A 21,467-nucleotide genomic window follows, 5' to 3' on the forward strand; every position below is an offset into this window, starting at 1 on the left:
GTCCAGGGCGGCACATATCTTTCCCTGGACATTATGTTGGTGTCCTCCACCCACATGTTGTCCTTCACTAGACAGGATGGTGTCGTGGTGTCCTTCAATGGACAGAATGGTGACATGGTGTTCTTAACCATCACATATCTCTCTTTCACCAGGGGTTCGACCTGGTTCACCCTCTCTCCATTCTTTAAGCATAACTGGTCCAGGAATTCGACCTGGTCCAGCATCACATGTCTCTCCTCCTCCAGAGGTTCGACCTGGTCCAGCATCACATGTCTCTCCTCCTCCAGAGGTTCGACCTGGTCCAGCATCACATGTCTCTCCTCCTCCAGAGGTTCGACCTGGTTCACCATCTCCTTGACTGTTACCTGGTCCTCTCCACCTATACACTCTCCCCCCCCTAACCTGTTTGGCAACACCACCAAACTTTCTTGTTCAAGGAAACAAAATTTTTCATTAGCAATCGGAGCTTTGAAATTGTCCATAGAAAGTGTTGGCAACACCACCAAACTTTCTTGTTCAAGGAAACAAAATTTTTCATTAGCAGTTCGAGCTTCGATCTTATCTTCATGATCTTGCATTCCACCAAAAATAGTTCGAGAACCACTAGCAAACAATTTAGGCTTCTCTTCTGATCCTCCAAATCCTCCAGATCCGCCAGCCGTCCTCTGCCACGGCATAGAGTTATTTAAACCATTCTGCTGGTTATTCGACCCATTCTGCTGGGTATTCTGCTGGTTATTCGACCCATTCTGCTGGGTATTCGAACCATTCTGCTGGTCATTCAAACTATTCTGCTGGGCAATCTTTTCAAGAATTCGCTGCTGGCCAGTCATAAACTCATCCACAACGGTCACATTCTCAGTCTTTATATCATTATCAACACTAGGCTCCACCACCTTATTAAGACGATCTTCTAAATCGTCCATCCGAGTAGCCATTCCAGTAACTGCAGCAACATTAGTATCAACATTATCCGTCAACTCTTGAATTTTCGTCTCCAGTGGCGCTATACGCCCACCCAGCTCCGCCGCCACATTATCAATTTTAGTCCCAATAGCATAAATCTCATTCTTGACCGTACCCCAAAAAGTAATCATGTACTCATCCTTCTCCACCTGAGACATCTTCCTCCATTCAGAAATGTCCATCCTGGTCACTACAAATATCCTGAACAAAAACCAAAAGCAAAGAAATAATACAATTAAAAGAAAATCTGAGCTATAGATTCGTACTACACTACTGCGCCAAAATGACGTGTAGTAATAGCAAGAACAAACAGCTAAATATTCTTATAAAGTGTATTAATTCAATACAAGATTAACATACAATAATAACATTAATATTAAGACAACTGTTCACTTTTATGTTCGTGTCGTGTTGCAGAGCAAAGGTCTTGCTCCGAAACGGTTGACACAAGAACTAAAAGCTAATATACAAAATACATACATTGCTCTCAAGTCAGGAAGAAAGGGACTATACATCACAATAGTTAATACACGCATTAATTATGCATTGACCATTGGATTTTTAGAGTTATTATTATAGACCAGTTTGATTTTAGCCGGGGTAGAGCAGCTGCCACAAAGCACGCTGTTTCTTACACTACGGAACCCTTGATCTGCCAATCCAGTGCCGCAACCCTGAAAATTTAATAGTGTTTAATTTTTTAAAGTCTTCTATGTAAAACAAGCATGATAACATACATAAATAGCGAAGCACAAAAAAATCATAGAAAAAAGAAGAATAGTTATTTCTCGCATCGTATTATAAACAGCTTTTCGCGGATATAGAATGTACAATTATAAGATTAAAACCAGTTATTTTAGCCCCAAGGTGCCAAAGGCACGGGTTGTAATCTTATGATTGTACATTTTTATATTCGTAGAAAGCTGGATATAATATGATGCTAGAAATAACTATACTCTAGCAAGCAATTTTACAACTTATACACTTACGACTTGTAGAGTAGCATTGCTACAAATAACCAGAGAGGGAAGGGGACGATGATCTGTTTATAACACCAGAGGTGAATTCTTTAAAAACTTTTGCCCCGCTAAAATCAGTTTGCCCCACTAAAATCATTGGGGCAAACTAAAAATTTTGAGAGGATAATTTTGCCTCACTAAAATTTTAGTGAGGCAAACTTATTTTAGTGGGGCAAAAGTTTTTTAAAGAATTTACTTCAGTTTTATAATTACGCTTTATTATTGGTTTGCTCAACAACTTTAATCAACAACGTGAATTTTGATTTGTTGATTCATTAAGTTGAGTGTTCAAACGTTTCAACTAACATTTCTAATCTACAGAAGGGGTAAATTTATGTATCAATTTATCTGCCATAGTCTTATCTCTTAAGATTCCTGACTATTAACATTGAAATACTCACAATACAAGTAAAGCACTGTTCATGGTAATTTCTTCCTTCGCATGTTATCAAAGCTGTTTTCTCATCATTGCTGAATAGATAGATATTTCTCCTATTAACTATAGTTGCTTTGCCCCTATTCTCAAAAAGATTGGTAGATATTAATAAATGAATCTACTGCAGTTCACGGTAAAATATTGCTGGTAACGGATATTGTCAAAAATCTATGAATTTTAAAGACTGCTGGCCTCAAAACGACTGAACGTACAGATCATGCTCGCACACTGTTTTAAGCAGCATAAGAAGGCCTACAAATAATCTGGAATAGCCATAAATCAATAATGCATAATTTTCTCGCAGTGCAGAGAAATGCGCGAAAAATAGCGTTTCGTCGTATCTTTGCAGTAGCTTTTGATACGTTATTTTAGGTTAGGATATTGCCCTAAAGGGTTGGGTAATTGGGTTAGGATAGGGTTAGAGATAGGGTTAAGGATAGGGTTAGGGGCTATAAATAGGAGAAAAGCTACTTTGAAAATACAAAGAAACGCCCCATAAGAGGCGATGTCACAAAAGGGACTATAACCAAAGTTTGTAGTAACATAATATATATGTTTATCCGTTTGGCCGCTAGCAGCCTTTAACGGTAACCGTTTTTTTGTAGATAATTGATCACAGAAAGCCTGCGCTAGATCCGATGTTTAATTTTCGAGATTGAAAATATGTTTACCTGGATACAATACCTTTAGAACACACATAGCATTGCACAGCTTTGTATCTAAATAATAAAAACATTTGTTTATAAACAGCTTATAAGCCAGTTTTTTAAGCCTGAGCCTTCGGCATATCGGGGTTTTAATCATGTAATTGTACATTTTCATATTCGTAGAAAACTGGATATAATCCGATGCTATACATAAGTTTTCAGCATGGCTGAAAACTGGTTCTAATCCACCGGATATTAATCGGATTCGAAGCGGTACTGGAACAAATATTACATAGTTTCTATTATCTACATAGTTGTTAAATTTTTAAAATTTATGAAAGTTAAGAAATTATGAAATAACCCAGGGGGAGGGGACATAGGACTGTAGATTTTTTTGGAACCAAAAGTATTTTAAACATTCTCATTCTTTGGATTGGGAATTTTTTAAAACTCGTATGTTACAAAATAAATGTGCCAAATATTTTCTACCAGTAAGGGGTGATTTGTTGATTATATTCTGAGGTGTATATTAATTTATCGTCCATTGCCTTATCCCTTAAAGTCCCTGCTAAATCTGAGTTTCTTTAAAATTTATATTTACCTTACATAACACTCTCTACAATTGATGCTTCTAAAATATAAATAATTCTTAAACTGAGGAAAATTGAGACATTACAGTAAAACACTAGAGGGAGAAAGGGTTAAATAACTGTATCTCCCCATCGCAACCGCTTTGTGCAACCTTCCTATTGGGTCATTGAAAATCAACCAATGGTATCGCTTATATTGCACAGCCAAGTAGCAGAAAATAATTTAGAAGCAGACAAAAGAGGTCTTTGAAAAATGAAGGGAGGTAGTTTTCTGTATATACATCTATACTATAGATCTGTTATTGAGACAATATGTATTGTTTTCTGCATCTTAGCAAATATTCGACACAGCGATTACCAAGATCTTAAGCTTCAAACAGATAGTGATACAAAACTAAAAGAATGGCTGTAATATATTTTTTTTGCGGGGAGGGGGGGGGGGCCTAAATGGGGGTAATACAGCTAACAAGTGGTGGTGTGTTATTTAATTGTCAGGGGTAAGGGGGTAATACTCAAAAAAGCGTCCTTTGATTGGTAAATTGACACTTCCCTTAGTTATTTTTTCGGGGATTGGGGATTGCATCTGGTAGTTTGGACCCTTATTATGCAAGGGTGGAGTAGAAAGGTGTATAATTTTGCCAGCGGGGTTGATACACCCATTTTTTGCACGCCTCTATGATTATTAAAGATAATAAAAAAATTTATTACTCATTTATATTATAATTTTCTTTTAGTGGTATGCAATAGACATTTCCTCATTTTATTAAAAAAAGATAATAAAAATACAGGAATTTGAGGCAACAAAAAACCCAGAATATTTACCTCCTTTAATTGTTCAAACAAAAATGTAATAAAAAAATATTTGTCTGGTGTTATCAATACAAAACCAAAGATATTTTTAATAAACTAGAAAATGAGCCATTTTTCTCAAAAGACTTTTTTTATTAATAAATATATACATACAATAAACACAATATAAAAATTCCTGTTTAGTGTTCTGAAAAAAAAGTTTTTAAGCACAAAGTTCCCAAAGACGTCCAAGCCTTTTTTTTGGGGTGGTTGGGGGATCTTAAATTACCTTTTTTGTGGGGGGGGGGGGGTTGGTGTGGTTGGGAGGGGAACACCACCCTCCCATCTTTGTACGTTCTTCTTTGAGTGTTTATTAATTTGCAGGTGGCTTTAGGCAGCTGTACCAAAAATGTATTTGCAGTTACTATATCAAATAAGCCCAAAACCATTTCTTTCTGTTCTTTTGCTGTTGTAAGATCTTTTGTTGTGATGTTATTAAGATATGGTTGGCAGGTTTGATGGGTCTGACAGGTAAATACCTGAATATATTTACACACACGTGTACCATCAGTGCCGCAAATTAAATAAATAGCAAATCATCAGAACTGCAAATGATAAATACCTGGACTATTTCCCTAAAAGTGCTTAATCGAGGAAATATAACACTTATTTTGAAATAAATTAAATATCAAAGTGGGGGGGGGGGGGGTAGTTTTTTTTATTACATTTCAGGTTAGGCTAAGTTAAATTGGACAATAACGCCTCCCTTCAATAGGGGGGTAGGCGGGTCAGTGCTTAAAATTTACTTTTAGGAAAAACAAAAAAAACTTTTTCTTTCAATTAAATTTTAAGATCTTTGATTTTTTTTTGAAAATTGATCACTTTGTTGATAATATACGGAAGTAAAAAACACCTATTGTACTGAGATGGGTTTTTGAAAGATGAATGCCGCGTTTTTTCAACATTTTTTAGACATTGATTGATTGAACGAAGTCGATATATTTTCAACAGAGTATACTACTTAAGAATTTAAAATTTTAAAATTTTTATTTTAGCCATTTGTATAATGTCTAATACAGCTCTAAAAAGATGCATTAATTAATATGCAACAAAAATGAATTGAAGATAATTTGTTTTTCTACTACGAAGGCTGTACCAACAAAAGCGAAATAACTAAATAAATAGTTTTATACTCTGTTTTAATTTCGCGAATTAAATAAACGCGGCATTCATCTTTCAAAAACCCATATCTGTACAGATAATAACACAAGAAAATATGGTATCTAGGATGTCTATGTCCAGAGCTACCCGACAAGTATTGTTTTTTTCTTTTAAAAAATCAGGGAGGGAGGGGACATTTGGCTATTTATTACACTTGTCCTTAAAGTTTTATAATAACGTATTCTTATTAGTTGGCTTAACAACTTTAGGAACTGAATTTCAATTGGTTGGTTCATTAAGCTGAGTGTACAAACGGTTTTAACCACTAATTGTTATTAAAAGACGAGATATCTTGATTATCACCATTTGGGATGGAAATCAATCGGCCACTGTCTTATCCCTTTAGATCCCTGTGAAAAAATACTTACTTTCCATCTTGAACAAAAGGCACGCTGTCCAACTGTATGTCACATAAGGCACATCTAGATAGGTTAATAAGGAAGTTAAACAAAATGTTTCAATTAAAATAAAATATAAGTTTAGAGGTATCTTTCAAAATATGTATAGATGGTGATTCTGAATTAAAAGCAGATAATTTTTTCGCGTATTTTCCTTAAAGTTCAGCCAAATGCGCTTGTTAAGTCAAACTGTTCTAAACTATGATCATTTATGTGTATATAAGAAGTGGATTTGACCAATACGCCAAAAAATGACCAAGGAGCATCGTGGCAAAGTGGTAACATGCTCTGTATTAGTAACATTTCGAATTTCTGAGTTGAATACATTCACACAACTTAACAGGGTTGTGTAAGAAGGGAGATTAATGCATGTTTTGGATCTTTAGCTCCCTTGATACAGCGGGTCAAGGTATAATGTACTTTAGCGTGGAGCTTGATAGCCCTATTGGCCATAGAAAAGTGTCTCGTCCTTATCCATGACTACTTAGGTCCTAACACTAAGAAACAATGGCTACCCAAACAAACTAACAGACAATCGACAATAAATTGATGTGACTCCCTATTTCAGTTTTAGGACGTTAAATTGTTATAACCTCATCATAGAGAAGTTTCAATATCATAAGGAGGAAATGTAAGTATAAAGATTAAATTGTATGTAAATATATTTTTCTTTGTTGTTAACCTACTCTATAATTCACTTTGTTTGTTTTGTCCCTCAGGCAGTAAATCTGTAACGATATAGAGGAAAGGTGATTTTCTCCGCTGCCAATTAAGATATACGGCTGATTTTATTTGTGAAGATTCCCTATAACAATTGGCAATGAAAATTTATTGTCATTTTTGGCACCTCGGGGCTAAAAAAAAACTGGTTTTAACCTTATAATTGTACATTTTATACCCGCGGAAAGCTGTTTATAATACTATGCGAGAAATAACTATTATTCTTCTCACTGTTTGTCAGTAAATTGTCAATTTCTTTTCTTTTGTATTGGATGAAGGCAAAACTTCAAACTATTTTCTTATTTATTTCACTATTTACTTTTTTTTCTTTTATACACTTTGGGTAAGAATAAAGTCAGCTAGTATTAAAATGATTGTTACGTGGGGAGGAAGGGACAATATACTGAGCTCCAAAGTTTTATTAACACGTTCTTATATTTGTTTGGATTTTTGCTAAATCTTGATTGGGCTTTACAAACTAACAATGTTCGATAAATAAGGTTAGTTTTATTTATCGTGATTGGGGTTATTCATTAATTTATCATTCATTGTCTTATCACTCAAGATTCCTTTGGTTAAGAGAGTAGCTTTTTAAAATTTAGAATGGGTCTATCCTTAGAATATCTGGTTATAAATTTGGGCTTGTTAAAATCATCATATCTATTTCAAACTTTTGAATTCTATACAAATGATATAATCAACCCCATAAATAATTTATCAATACCATAAAGTAATTCTGTCTTTTTTTATACATACATATAGAATATCAAGTAAAAGATTTGTCGAATGATACAACCTTAGCCATTGTGTAATTTTATGCCTTTAGAGAAAATTACATAATATCTTGTGGTTTATACAATTTGAAATTTGTGCAAATATCTATACCTGAAGCAGTTGGGATGATATTTCTTGTCTAACGCTGTCAAAATCTAAATGAAACATTTATCCTTATACTAAAGTAACAGGATGTTTGTGTGTCTGTGTATCTGTGTGTCTGTACCGAAGGATCTCGCTAACCGCTGAACCGATCGGTTTCTCCTTAACAGGGTAGCTTCTCATAGGTCCCGGGAAGGTTTATAACTATTTTTTTTTTTGGGGGGGGGGTGGGACACCCCCAACCCCCCCTCCCCCAAAAAATGAAAATACCCTCCCCCCCCCAAATTTTTTTTTTCATTTTTTTAACTAAAAACTAAAATGAGGGGGGGCACCCCCTTCCAAAAAAAAAAAATTTTCGCCCCCCCAAATTTTTTTTTTACTTTTTCTTTAAAAATTTAAAATAAGAAATTGTGTTATTAAATTTGACTCTCTCCTCCTCAAGTGCCCCTAGAGGCCTCTAGGGGCGTAGCCGCTAGTTATATATATTTTAATAATAATTTTAGTAAAATCGTATTATAAAAAATAGGTTTGCTTGTCCGTCAATATCTCGCAAACCACTGGAATTTTGAAATGTAAGTCTTAGGATGCCTTTAGGCTATATTACTGTAACTATTTGAAACATTTTTTTGGGGGGGATAAAAGTGTTTATTTGTGAATATAGTCCCTTTCGTGACAACGCGCCATAAGGGGCGATTCTTCGTATTTTTTAAAGTAGCTTTTCTCCTATTTCTAGCCCCTGCGGGGGGCTCTAACCCTGTGGGGCCAATTGCTTAACCCTGTGGGGCAATCGCCTAACCCAATATAACCTAACCTAACCTAAAATGACATATAAAAAGCCATTTTAAAAATACGATGAAGTGCCCCTTAAGGGGCGTTGCCACGAAAGTGACTATTCCCAAACCAACTGCTTTAAATAAAAAAACAAGCCTCCTTTTAGAAATATTTATACTACTTCATACTATAAATCAAATTGTAAAATAAATATTCAATAAATTAAAAAAAAACCTGATCTATAATTGGAAGTGTACAGTGGGCGCATTTTTCTCTCGTTTTCTAGAAAAATAAAAAATGTTGTAAAATTTGAAAATACATTTTTTCAAATGTATAGGTACACTCATTTACTAACATCCTTAAAACCATATTAAAACCAAATAAAAGTTTTATAGGTAAAAGTGAAAAATCTGGCTGGATTTAAATTAAGAATGAAAAAAATCCGCTGAGGCCTGGGAAGTTACAGTCAAACGGACGTACTTATCGAAAAAAATAGTGAATAGATGTACTACTACTTGTTTATTTTTAAAAAATGAATAAAAAATAGTAGGTTTAACTTTAGCAAAACCTTTGACTGACTATTTTAATATTTTATTATTCCAAAGATTTATATTTTTCACAAAAACAAACACCGAAAAAGCATTCACATTACAAGAATAACAAAGTTTTTTAGTTAAAAATGCTTCAGAGATTTTTTTTACAAATTGTACTTAATTGTAAATTTTAAGTCTAAAAGTTAAATATACATTATATTCATATGATGCGTATAACAAAATTATAGATTTCAAAAGGCCAGTACCAACCAACCTATCAATACTTTAATCTATAATACAAAGTAGAACGATGTCTGTCTGTTTGTTTGTAGCGAAGAATCTCGCTAACCGCTGAACCGATCGGGTTCTCCTTAACAGGGTAGCCTTTCATAGGTCCCGGGAAGGTTTAAAACTATTTTGGGGGAGGGTACTACCACCCTCCCAAGATAAATCACAATAAAATCGAAAAAAAATGAAATATTTCTCCCGCATAGTGTCGCTAGCGTAGAGACATGAATTTAACAGCTGATAACATAGACAAATTATTTCTCAAATTAGATATTTAAAATAAAAAAAAACATTTAAATGCCACTAGAGGCCTCTAGGGGCGTAGCCGCTAGTTTAGAATAAAATTATAGAATAGCTTCGCTACTAGAATTTTATTGAAGAAGCAGGATAGATAGATAAGTTTTTATCTGAGATGTTTTCTTAAAAATATATACTAGACTTGTAAAAAATAGTTTTAGATGATTTTAGAAGTTTATTAACTTTTTAATTAAATTTTTGAACATTCTGGCTGTAGAGAAAGATCTCTGATACGGTTATCCTTTATAGTGAAGATTCTTATAGGTACATGGAAGGTTTACAAATATTCTTTGGGCAAGAGCAAATCGCTACTAGAAAAAAAACCCAATTTTTTTTTATCTTTTTAAACATATATTAAGATCTGGGATGGGGGGGGGGGGCGCTAGACTTAGAAATAAAATACTAGAAGCTTTTTTCTACAAAAAAAAAACTTTTTTGTACGTTGCCGATCATATGATTCAATTGTTTAAGAATCCATCTCGGAAGTGTTTTACAAGAAAAACATTCATTCTATATCAAATATCAAGTGAAAAACTAAAACTTTTTATTGATATATGTATATTCTAACATTTGTTTTTGTTGTAGTCAAGTTGAATTTGTTGGTTAGTTCTTTAAATCTAAATAGACATTTTACTAAGAGAGAGAGGGGACATTGGGCTTAGGGGCGTCCAAGCTTTTTTTTGGGGGGGGGGTAAAAAAATTTAGGGGGGGGGGGGTAATTCGTGTTTGGGGGGGGTAAAATGGCGCGCGAAGCGCGCCGAAATTTTTTTTTACCCCCCCCAAAATTTTTACCCCGGGGGTAAAATTTGATTGGGGGGGGTAATTGTCCCCTTTAAAGTCTGTTGGGGGGGGGGGGGTAAATACTCCCCCCAAATCTGTTGGGGGGGGGGGGTAATTACCCCCCCAAACTAATTTACCCCAGGGGTAAAATTTTTTTGGGGGGTAATTTAATTATGTAAAAAAAGCACCTACCTAATCTATTAAGTTAAAAAGTACTATCCTATAACATAAAGTAGTAAGTAAGGTTTATTTGACTATAGCTTCAGATTTCATTACTTTTAATACTGAGTTCTCCTTTTTAGGAAAGCTTCACATAGATCCCATGATGGTTCCACACTATTATAGGTCAATCCTTTGAGTGGTTTTAGGCTATTTTTCTCCTCCCTTTTTACCCTTTAGAAAACACGAGTTCTTAGATGCTAAGGGCGCCACTACTATTCAAATATATAGTAGTATCTCATTCTTTAGAACATAAAAATACAATAATTAACTCACTAACCAATGAACCAATATGATTATACTTTAAAGTGAAGCGTCTTATAGGTCCTGGTAAGTTTTATAACTAGTTTTGAGACACCCTGACATCCTCCCAAAAGAAATCGCCTATAGAAATTCTTTTTCATTATTTAATGAAATATTTAATTTAGTTAGGTATCTATTTTATGGAATCTTCAGTGCTTTACAATTACATCATAGATCCCCGGGATGGTTTAGGGGGGTGGGCGGGGATTACTCCCTCCCCCCCCCCAAAAAAAAAAAAATTTTCAGTAAAATTTTTTTTAAAAGAACATTCAATTGGGGGGGGGTAATTACCCCCCCCAAAATCGTTGGGGGTGCCTACGGCACCCCCAAGGTAGGAGTAATTTTTTTGGGGGGGGGGGTATTGTTCAAAAAATTTTGTGGGTGCCAAATGGCCCATTACCCCCCCCCCCCCCCCCTTGGACGCCTATGATTGGGCTGTTTATTACACTAAACCCTAAAGTTTTATAAAACATCTTCTTATTCTTTGACTTAACAACTTTGGGGGCTTTAAGTTGAGTGTTCAATCGTTTCAATCACTAATTTTCCACCAAATTTGTGTATCATCATCGGAGATGTATATCAACTTATCGGCCATATGGTCTTATCCCTTTAGATCCCCGCATTTCACTAGTTTTAGCCATAAGGAATCTAGCTGTTCATTGATTGCACCACCTTTATTTGCCCGTTCCTAAAAAAAATTTCCTTTATCGACACCTTAAATATTTAGGAAAATTAACACCTCTAACAGATACACTGTATGATATGAAACTTCCCAGACAACTAGCGAACGCGTTATAATTACCTTGTAGTCAGATTCACACAGGTTTTCACCTTCAGCAGTCGTATAGTATTTTCCATTCAGACTCTAAACCAAAAAAAGGCTTAATCTATAATGCAAAGAAGAATAATGTCTGTCCGTCTGTCTTAAGCATACGATCCCGCTAACCGCAAACCTTTGGACGAAGCCACAGTGAAAAAAATGCCCCCCCTCCCCCCAATGTTTTAGCAAATTACGAACGAACGAAACTATATAAAAGGGGACTTACCTATTGGGGAAAAGCCCCTAATGGCTAGGGCGAAGCAGCTGGCTAATATATAAATTGGGGAAAAAAAAACAAAAATATGAAGTAATCTGTTATAAAAAGAAATTAATTATGATAATCTTTTATATTTAGCGCCAAGAAGTAGCCAGTAATTTGATATCATTCTAATATATTATTCTACATTTTATACACGGATCTTAAGGAATAAGACAAATGATAAAAATATCTAATTATGATCAATAAAATTACCACATCTATAGGTAAAATCTTTTGGTTGAAAAGTTTGGACACTACTATATAGTTTTAGTCAAACCAATCAAAATTAAATAAAAGTACCCAAAGTTTTTGGGTCAACAAAATATACAACGTAGTTATGAAACTTTGGGTACAAGTGTAATTTACAACCCAATGTCCCCTCCCCTATTTCTATGTGTTTATATTAGATTATTTTATCATCTTATTTAGTTACATACACTTTATAATTTGTACACACTGCTATGTAAAATATAAGCATGAATAATGTCTATATATGTCTATCTGTGTAAGTTTTTCTTTATTTCTGTTTCTTAAAACTGTTATCAATTTTTGCATTGATTAATCTTTTCAAGGAAGCTCAAATTCACACCCTCTCCCATTTAAAATAAAAAAGTAGAGTTAAAATAAAAATTGGTTGTGTCTAACTCCTTCGTAATCCCTAACTTCAGAGCGTTATCTGTGACGACCTAACTTTATCAGGGCTACCCTCTACACAAAATAGCCCAACCTAAAGTAATGCACAAACACGTGAAAAAACTACCCAACCTATTATATTTTTATTCGAGTTAGGGAGGGGGGATTTTTGTGCTTAACTATGAACTTTGAGGGAAAAGATTTTTGTTACATAGTAGCTGCGCTCCTTTCAACTTACCTTGTTACAATGGTTACACTTGAAACAGGAAGGAAATATGACCACGTCTATAAATTGACGTTTGGCCAATATTTACCCCATTATCAGAGGATAACTCGCATAGAGTATTAAAATTTCAACTTACCTTGTTACAATGGTTACACTTGGAATAGGAAGGAGATATGACCACGTCTATAAATTGACGTTTGGCCAATATTTACCCCATTATCAGAGGATAACTCGCATAGAGTATTAATATTTCAACTTACCTTGTTACAATGGTTACACTTGAAACAGGAAGGATGGTATTTCTTCTACAAACACACACAAATCAAATTAAATTCTTTATAGGATGATAATCAAATTTCTAAAAAATCTTACACCTTATTAATTAAAAATGGGAAATTTAAATATCTATTCAAGAGGTGATATCTCTCTGTATTGTTTCAGTACCCTCCCCTGAATAGTTCTAAACCTTTCAAGGACCAAGGAGAAACATATTGGTATAGAGGTTAGCAATTTTTCATGATGAACAAACACACACAGTCAGATAGATACACAAACAACATGTTACTTTTATATTAGGATTAACAGACTATATACATACAAACAATTCCTTGTTTCCCAAAATGTTTTCCACATTTTGACAAATGAACGGAATGGTATGTTCAGTATAAACAAAAAGTTGGCCATTTTTAATCTTCTCTTTATATTTGTTTTATTGGGGTAAAGAGAGGTTTTATTAAAACATTTTTTTCTTTCTAAAATTACTTTCTTATTCTCTTGCTCTAACATGGGTTTCTCATTGGTATGCCTTATGGGAAATGCTTTTTAATTTTAATTGTATTTTGTATTCTATGTACTTTTTTCTGTTCAACTTATCAAATACTCAATATCAAAATATTCATTTTATCAATCCACGAACAAAACCTAAATATAATACAGCATCTCTTTGTACCAGAGCTCGGCAGCTGCGCATCATTTGCGTGTAATATTATAAATTCTAAATTCAGCTGGATGTCTAAACCTGTTGGTAAATCTATAGTTTTGATTTTTTTTGGCACACCAGAGTGGGTTAAAATTTGATGCTTATGCGCGGCTGCCGAGCCCACCTTTGTACTCTATAGCTTGTCCTTGAAAACGTTTCTTTTATATTATTTGTTTTCTTAAAATAAGTTATGATATATTATATGCAAAAAATACTATTTATATGCAATTATTTTTGCATAATTTGTTTTATCCTATTGTGTATCTTGAACCAGGGAGGGAGGGAATAGCGGGCTGTCCCTAAATTTTATAATAACCTTTACTTATTTGTTGGATAAATAACTTTGATTGGTTGGTTCATTTATTTCAGTGTCCAAACGTTTCAGCTACTAACTGTTATCTACAGAAGGAGTAGTTTTGTGTCATAATTTGGGCTGTACATTTATAAACCGGCCATTGTCTTATCCCTTTAGATCCCTGATCTGGAACAGATTTTATTTTTTTTCAAGGGCATGGGGACAAACAAGATTTATAGCACAACTCTACATTATATTCCATTTTTCACATAGTACAAAAAATGAATGTATAGAAAGTATGAAAAACTACAATGCCCCTGTTTTGGGGAACTTTTTCCTCTGCTAGAAAATACCCTTCTTCTTTTTTCTGTGTTAATATTTACAATGCTGTTGGCTGATATTTAAAAACCAAATTGGAAGTCGGCACAGTATCTACAGTTATTTAACCCATTCCCCCCTCTATTGTTTTACTCTAATGTATAAAATAACATCTGCAATTAGGAATTAGGCAAGTTAATAAAACAGCCTATCTGGCAGCTGCGCAGCTTTTCTTCCTATGCCTCCCAAAAGCCTCATTTAAATGTTCTTCTGCCTGCCTACTTTGGTTTAACTTCCATTCTTTAAAGGTTGTCGTCCTTGTTTTTGTTTTAAACTAATACCTTACCCAATTAACGTGTATGTTTAGTGAGAATTTAATCAAGCAACTGAATGGATCATATAATTAACCCTTTACAGTCGGGCCCCTAGCCGCACCTTAATCGGTCGGGGGGGGGGCGTTCAACGCCCCCCCTCATTATCTCAGTTCCTATTAGAGCTAGAGGGCTAAATTTTTTTGTGCAAGTCCCCTAATTGATAATGAATTTCCGACCTTTTATAAGTCTAAGTCAATTTTCGCTTCCTTCACCCTTTTATTTAACAACCTTTGTTTTTAGGTCTTTTTTTACTTAAAAATTTCAAACGGCTGTAATTTTCTTATTTTTGAAGCTAGAAGAAAATTTTTTTCCAGAAAATGTTTATCTTTATGTAAATTTTACATTAGAAATATCAAAATATAAATTTCAGCGGCCGCAGCTGTACTTGGCAGCTGCCAGCCGCCGCAGTCGGCGGTCGGCGGGAAAACGGCGGCGGATCTTCATGAAATTTTAATACGTTATGTAGACATGTCAGAAAAGCTTAAGTTTAAAATTTGAAGTCTCTAAGTCAAAAATTGCGGCCATAGGAGTCTTTTAAAGATTTCTGGAGACCTGGAGGATCAGGACCTGCAGGATCATACCTGGAACCTGAAAGTGACTTGAACACCTGTATTTCATATAAGGATGTACTACTAGAGGATTATTTATTATTTTGGTATGATAAAATGCTTTGTTTTAGTCAAAAAATATTTTTGCTCTTTACCTGGATGACCCTGCCAAGTTTGCTGGCATCCTGTGCCCGCCAGGATGGAGATATTCAAAAAATTCCAACTCTCAGTTATGTGTCATACCCATACTTAAAAAGTCAAGCAGTTTGGGCTCTTTACCTTTCACACACAGAAAATGAGATAGAAAAAACCGGATGGGGGGGCGTTCAACGCCCCCCCCCCCCCGACCGTTAAGGGTTAAATGCTGATAAACAAGTTATTGGTGATATCACACAAAGCTCCTGTTAAGCAATGATATCCCCACCCCTTATTTTTGAAATTCATTGAAAATAAGGAGAAGGGGTCATTTTTTTCTCGATGACTAACCCATTTAGGGCCTAGGTTGTGAACTAACCCTCCGTGGCTAGCCAGTACAAAATTTAACCTAACCTAACCTGAACTATGGTAATAGATAAACTAGAGGCGTTTGTAAGACCTCACTACACCCATCTCGATTTTGGACAAACAAACAAAAAATACCCACGCCAATTTTTAAATCAATTTTGAATTGAGGGGTAAGAAGGGGTTCGCTGCTCCACATGTAACTTTTGTGAAAGCGCCAAGTAATATATCTTTTCTTAAGAATATTATGACTTTGTAAAGGGTTACTAATTAATTTAGGTAAATAGTATTACATAATATTTGTATACATAAACACGGACAATTATATCCACAAGTGTCACATAATATACATAAACAAGGACAATTATGTCCACAAGTGTCACATAATATACATAAACAAGGACAATTATGTCCACAAGTGTCACATAATATTCATAAACACGGACAATGATGTCCACAAGTGTCACATAATATACATAAACAAGGACAATTATGTCCACAAGTGTCACATAATATACATAAACACGGACAATTATGTCCACAAGTGTCACATAATATTGCACACACCCCTCTTCAACCAAACTTTAGATTAAAAAATTTTTCCAAACATTCGGACAATTGGGCGTTCAAATAGGACCTAGTGGTAGTTAGAATCAGTTGAGAACAAAATCCTAGCCGTTCCTTCTTGCCAGATATCGCCATTTTAAGATTTTAAGTAAAATTACACTAAAAAATCCAAATACAAACTTAAATCTTCTTTCAATTTTTTAGTATAATTTTAGTGAGACAGCCCCAAAACAGAGTATCTTTGCTCAAGTGGCCATACTGACTGTCTGGAGTTCCTAACAGAAAGTGCCTTCATGTGTTAACACAAGTAGGGATTCGAACCCATTCCCAAAACTAACAAATGTGAAATAGCTGTGTATTACAGCATGATGTCAGTATTTTTAACACTGATAGATGGATGGCCAGCGAAGGCAAGGCATATCCTAACCAGAAAACCTGATCATTCACCCACAGGCCCCAGTGGAACACCTTTGAGGTCTGCACCACATGGTTTCTGGGGTGTTGTTCACCTGCTCCCATGGATTGGGCAGGTTTAGACCCAATGGTGCCCTCAGACTCCCATTAACCCTGCCATTTGGGCCAAGTTTAGAGTGATGTTACACACCTGGCCCGTGAAATAGGCCGTGAGATGCTCCCCTTCCAGGATCAGCACAGCCACCACAGAAGGATAGCTACAGGTGGTGGGCCGCATACATTTCTCAAGATGCAAGTTAGCCCCATTCTGATCTTGATCCTTCAGGAGATCATGGTAGTGTGCATTTTGAACCATACCCTGAGCTTGGTAGGGTTCTTTCTGATAGAGTTGGGGACACAGTTACAGTTTGACAGACCTGAGCTGGTGGTATGGATCAGTTGGGAGAGTAGCCATGGTCGCCCACACTCACAGTAACCAAGTGGCCCAAGCCCTGCCAATCCTGGGATGGGGTCTTTCCCACTACCAGCGGCTGAAGGCAAGAAGCGCTCTAGCCGTACAATTAACTGTCTGGCCAGGGCTGCTTTCAAGGGGCCACTGCAAGCCACAGCCAATGTTACCATCAAATTCCCTTAGGTCAAGGTGCACCTGAGCTGACTGAGGAAACCGTGAAACTGGACAGGGGCTTCCTTAGTTGTACACCCCCACGGTGTTCAATGTGCCTCCAGCAACTGCATCAAACTGCCCCCCAGGTCAAGACCAGGCCAAACTTCTAGTGCAGGGGCCTGACTATGGGGTCCCCAGGTACAAGTTCAACAAGGAGCTGACCCTGCTTATCACAAACAACAGCATTGCCCGATCCCAATATACAAATTACCACTGTTGTGCTGTAATATACAGCTATTCCATCTTGGATAGTTTCAAACAGTAACTGTGTCCCCAACTCCCTCAGAAAGAACCCTCCCAGGTTCAGGGTATAGTTCAAGATGCACACCACCATAATCTCCTGAAGGATCAAGACCAGGGTAGTGCTAATTTGCATCTTCAGCGAAGATATGTGGCCAACCACCTGCAGCTATCCATCTGTGGCAGCTGGGCTGATCTGTGATTGGCAGGGGAGCATCTCATGAACAGGGCATGTGCCGGGTGTGTAACATCACTCTGAGCTTGGCCAGGGTTAATGGGAGTCTAAGGGCCCCATTTGGTCTCAACCTGCTTAATCCTAGGGTCCAGGTGAACAACACCCCAGTAAACATGTGGTGCAGACCTCAAAGGTGCTCCACTGGGGCCTGTGGGTGAATGATCAGGTTTCTGGTTAGGATAGGCCTTGCTGTCTATCTGTCAGTGGTAAAATACTGACCTCATGCTGTAATACACAGCTATTCCACGTTGGTTAGTTTTGGGAATGGGTTCGAATCCCTATTTTTTGTTAACACATAAAAAAACTCTCTGTTAGGAACTCCAGGCAGTTAGTTTGGCCACAGGAACAAAGATACTCTGTTTTGGGGCTGTCTCACTAAAATTATACTAAAAAATTGAAAGGAAATTTAAGTTTGTATTTGGATATTTAGTGTAATTTTACTTAAAATCTTAAAATGGCGATATCTGGCCAGAAGGAACGGCTAGGATTTTGTTCTCAACTGATTCTATCTACCACTAGGTCCTATTTGAACGCCCAATTGTCCGAATGCACTATGTTCCAGCGAGTGACAAAAAATCGCTTTTTACATTTTGGAAAATACAATTTTAAACAAATGATTAGTAATATACACAAGTTTTTGGAAATATAGCCGAAAGGATTAGCTTTTACTATGAAAAATAAGAATTTTATGTGCAATTATACCAGAGGTATGGAGTTAAGTTCCTTTTCATCATTGTAAACAACTATTTTTAAGGCCAACTAAACTACATTTCAAATCATCATGGACCCTATATTTTTGGAATCAGTATGTAATAATTTATACGTTTAGCCTTTAAAAGAAGTTAAATCTCCATTTTTTGTTGTAATTGTAGATGGTTTTCTTAGCATACCCGATTTCTGTAAAATAGACAATTTTCTTCTAATGAAAATTTTACGTTTGGTTCCAGATCTTTTAAGACCAAAAAAGTCCAAGCAAATCCTCTTACATGGTGATATTAGATGAATGTATAACATCAGAGAACTTTACCCTGTGTATGCAAAGGTATGCGAAGTTTGTTTTTTTAAGCCCTAAAGATACTGGGTCTATCAAAAAATAACAATTTTTAAGATATAAAAGTAATTTATTTTTCTACTTATTTCCAACACATATTCAATTAAACTAAAAGTAGAGAAAAGTTTTAAATAAAGATTATCCCTAAATGTCTAGGCTCTTATCTGAACCATTTTACCTTTTTATTGGGGGGGGGGGGGGGGAATGCCCCACTTATATCCACATCTGAACCCATTAAAGCTAGAAGTTAAAAAATTTTTATGTGGTTTCCTAGTTCAAATATATATTCTTATTTAATTCATTAGCATTATTTACTCCCTTCACCCTTTTATTAAGCAACCTTTTTCCAAAGGTGCTTTCATACTTATTAAAAAAGACAAGTAGACTTTGTATTGTTTAACCCTTACAGATCGGGGGGGGGGTCATATTGACCCCCCCCTCTAGTTTTTTCAATGTCATTTTTTTTGTAGGTAAGATGGAGAGCTGTGACTTCATGACTTTTTAAGTTTAGTAATTATGCGTCGGCAAGAGTTGATTTTATTAGGTTATCTGGTCTGTGTCGGTCGTGGTGTCCGGTCAAAGTCGGTTGGGTAGCACCAAAATTAAAAAAAAATTCTAAATAAATCTTAATTTCTACATTATGACTTTTGAAACCTAAATTTTTTTTGGTGAATACTAAGATATCAATGACCTTATGAGAAAAGTGGTGTTATGACCGTTTGACCGCACCCTGACCGACTTTATGACCGATTTTTGTCCGGCTTTTACTACAGACATATATCATGAATATCGTGGCTTCTATTACAGCTAGAGACCTATAAATTTTTTTGGTAAATTCTTGAGCAACAATAAACAGATATAAATATTAATTGGCGCCGCCAACCGCCGTTTTACCGCCGTAACCGCCGAAAATAACGGTTTCCGTTATTTGCCGTTTTTCAGCGATGATCAGAAAAAGTAATTTTTTTGTTATGAAAAATAAAAGTTCGTCCTAAAATTTGATCATCCTAGCTGCAAAATTGGCCGCTCTACAGCTGTTTTAAAATTTAGCGGCTGGCCGCTAAAAAGCGGCTAAGGAGCGGCCTGACCGCTATGACTAGAAAAAGTAATTTTCTCTAAAAATACACATGAACCACCAGAAAAAAATTTTACGTCTTTATCTGTAACAGAAGCCGAGATAGAGGGGGGGGTCAATATGACCCCCCCCCCCGATCTATTAAGGTGGGAATTGGGGCCCGATCTGTAAGGGTTAAGATAGAAAAATGCTTCCTTTCAAGTAAATTGAAAATAAAATGAAAGCCTTTCATATCAGAGATTTATAGGAAATAGACAATGGCCGAGAAATTAATGTACATTCCCAATGCTAATACACAAAATTGTCCCTTCTATAAATTACAATTAGTGATTGAAACATTTGGACACTCAACTAATAAACCAACCATTAAAAATTCAATAAAAAGTCCCACAAATTGTTATGCCCACAACGCTATTTTGGAACGCTATTTTGTGAATTTGAGGACTATTATAATAAACAGCCAATTGTCCCCTCCCTCCCTACATATACACACAGAAAATAAATAAGAAATAGGCTCATCTGTATGTAAACTTTAAAATCTCAAAATATATATTTCGGCGGCGGCGATCGGCGGGAAAATGGCAGCAAATTTTCATATAATTTCAGTAGGTCATACATACTTGTTAGAAAAGCTTGTGTTTAAAATTTGAAGTCTATAGGTCAAAAATTGCGGTCTCAAGACCTGTTTGAAGATTTCTGAGGGATCGGGACCTGCAGGATCATACCTGGACCCTAAAATTGACTTAAACACTTAAATTTCATATTGGTATGTACTAGTATAGGATATTTTAGTATTTGGTAACTCAAAATGCTTAGTTTAAGGCAAACAAAATATTTTTACTCTTTACCTATATGACCCTGCCAGGTTTGATGGCATCCTGTGCCAGCCAGGATGGAGATATTTAAAATTTCGCCATTATATTGAAAGATATATGGATACTTATTGCTATTTAAATAAAATTTCATCAAAATTTTAAAATATACAATCTCTATGATTTTTTGTCATTTTTTGGCTTTTCTGGAACACGGTGGAATGTTTGGAAAATTTTTTTAATCTAAAGTTCGGTTAAGGAGGGGTGTGATTGTACATATACAAGGACAATTATGTCCACAAGTGCCACATAATATTGTACATAAACAAGGACAATTATGTCCACAAGTGTCACATAATATTGTACATAAACAAGGACAATTATGTCCACAAGTGTCACATAATATACATAAACACGGACAATTATGTCCACAAGTGTCACATAATATTGTACATAAACAAGGACAATTATGTCCACAAGTGTCACATAATATTGTACATAAACAAGGACAATTATGTCCACAAGTGTCACATAATATACATAAACACGGACAATTATGTCCACAAGTGTCACATAATATTGTACATAAACAAGGACAATTAT

At 35.6% G+C, this 21,467-nt stretch overlaps 1 protein-coding gene across 1 annotated transcript in view; it reads right to left on the reverse strand.

Moving 5' to 3' along the window:
* Positions 1-1,463: 1,463 nt before the first annotated feature.
* The window catches only part of LOC145333552 (uncharacterized), a 35,336-nt gene continuing 15,332 nt past the window's right edge, over positions 1,464-21,467 (reverse strand). The window contains exons 11-19 of the mRNA XM_080178714.1: positions 13,052-13,096; positions 11,656-11,718; positions 8,668-8,715; positions 7,672-7,715; positions 6,037-6,090; positions 3,670-3,699; positions 3,093-3,140; positions 2,387-2,456; positions 1,464-1,640 (exon numbers count right to left, since the gene is read on the reverse strand). Of these exons, the coding sequence (XP_080034840.1) occupies positions 1,506-1,640; positions 2,387-2,456; positions 3,093-3,140; positions 3,670-3,699; positions 6,037-6,090; positions 7,672-7,715; positions 8,668-8,715; positions 11,656-11,718; positions 13,052-13,096 (537 nt within the window). The 3' untranslated portion in view covers positions 1,464-1,505. The remainder of the gene's footprint in view (positions 1,641-2,386; positions 2,457-3,092; positions 3,141-3,669; positions 3,700-6,036; positions 6,091-7,671; positions 7,716-8,667; positions 8,716-11,655; positions 11,719-13,051; positions 13,097-21,467) is intronic.

This window comes from Acartia tonsa, chromosome 12 (assembly GCF_053477335.1).
Source record: "Acartia tonsa isolate MP-2025a chromosome 12, ASM5347733v1, whole genome shotgun sequence".
NCBI lineage: Eukaryota > Metazoa > Arthropoda > Copepoda > Calanoida > Acartiidae > Acartia > Acartia tonsa.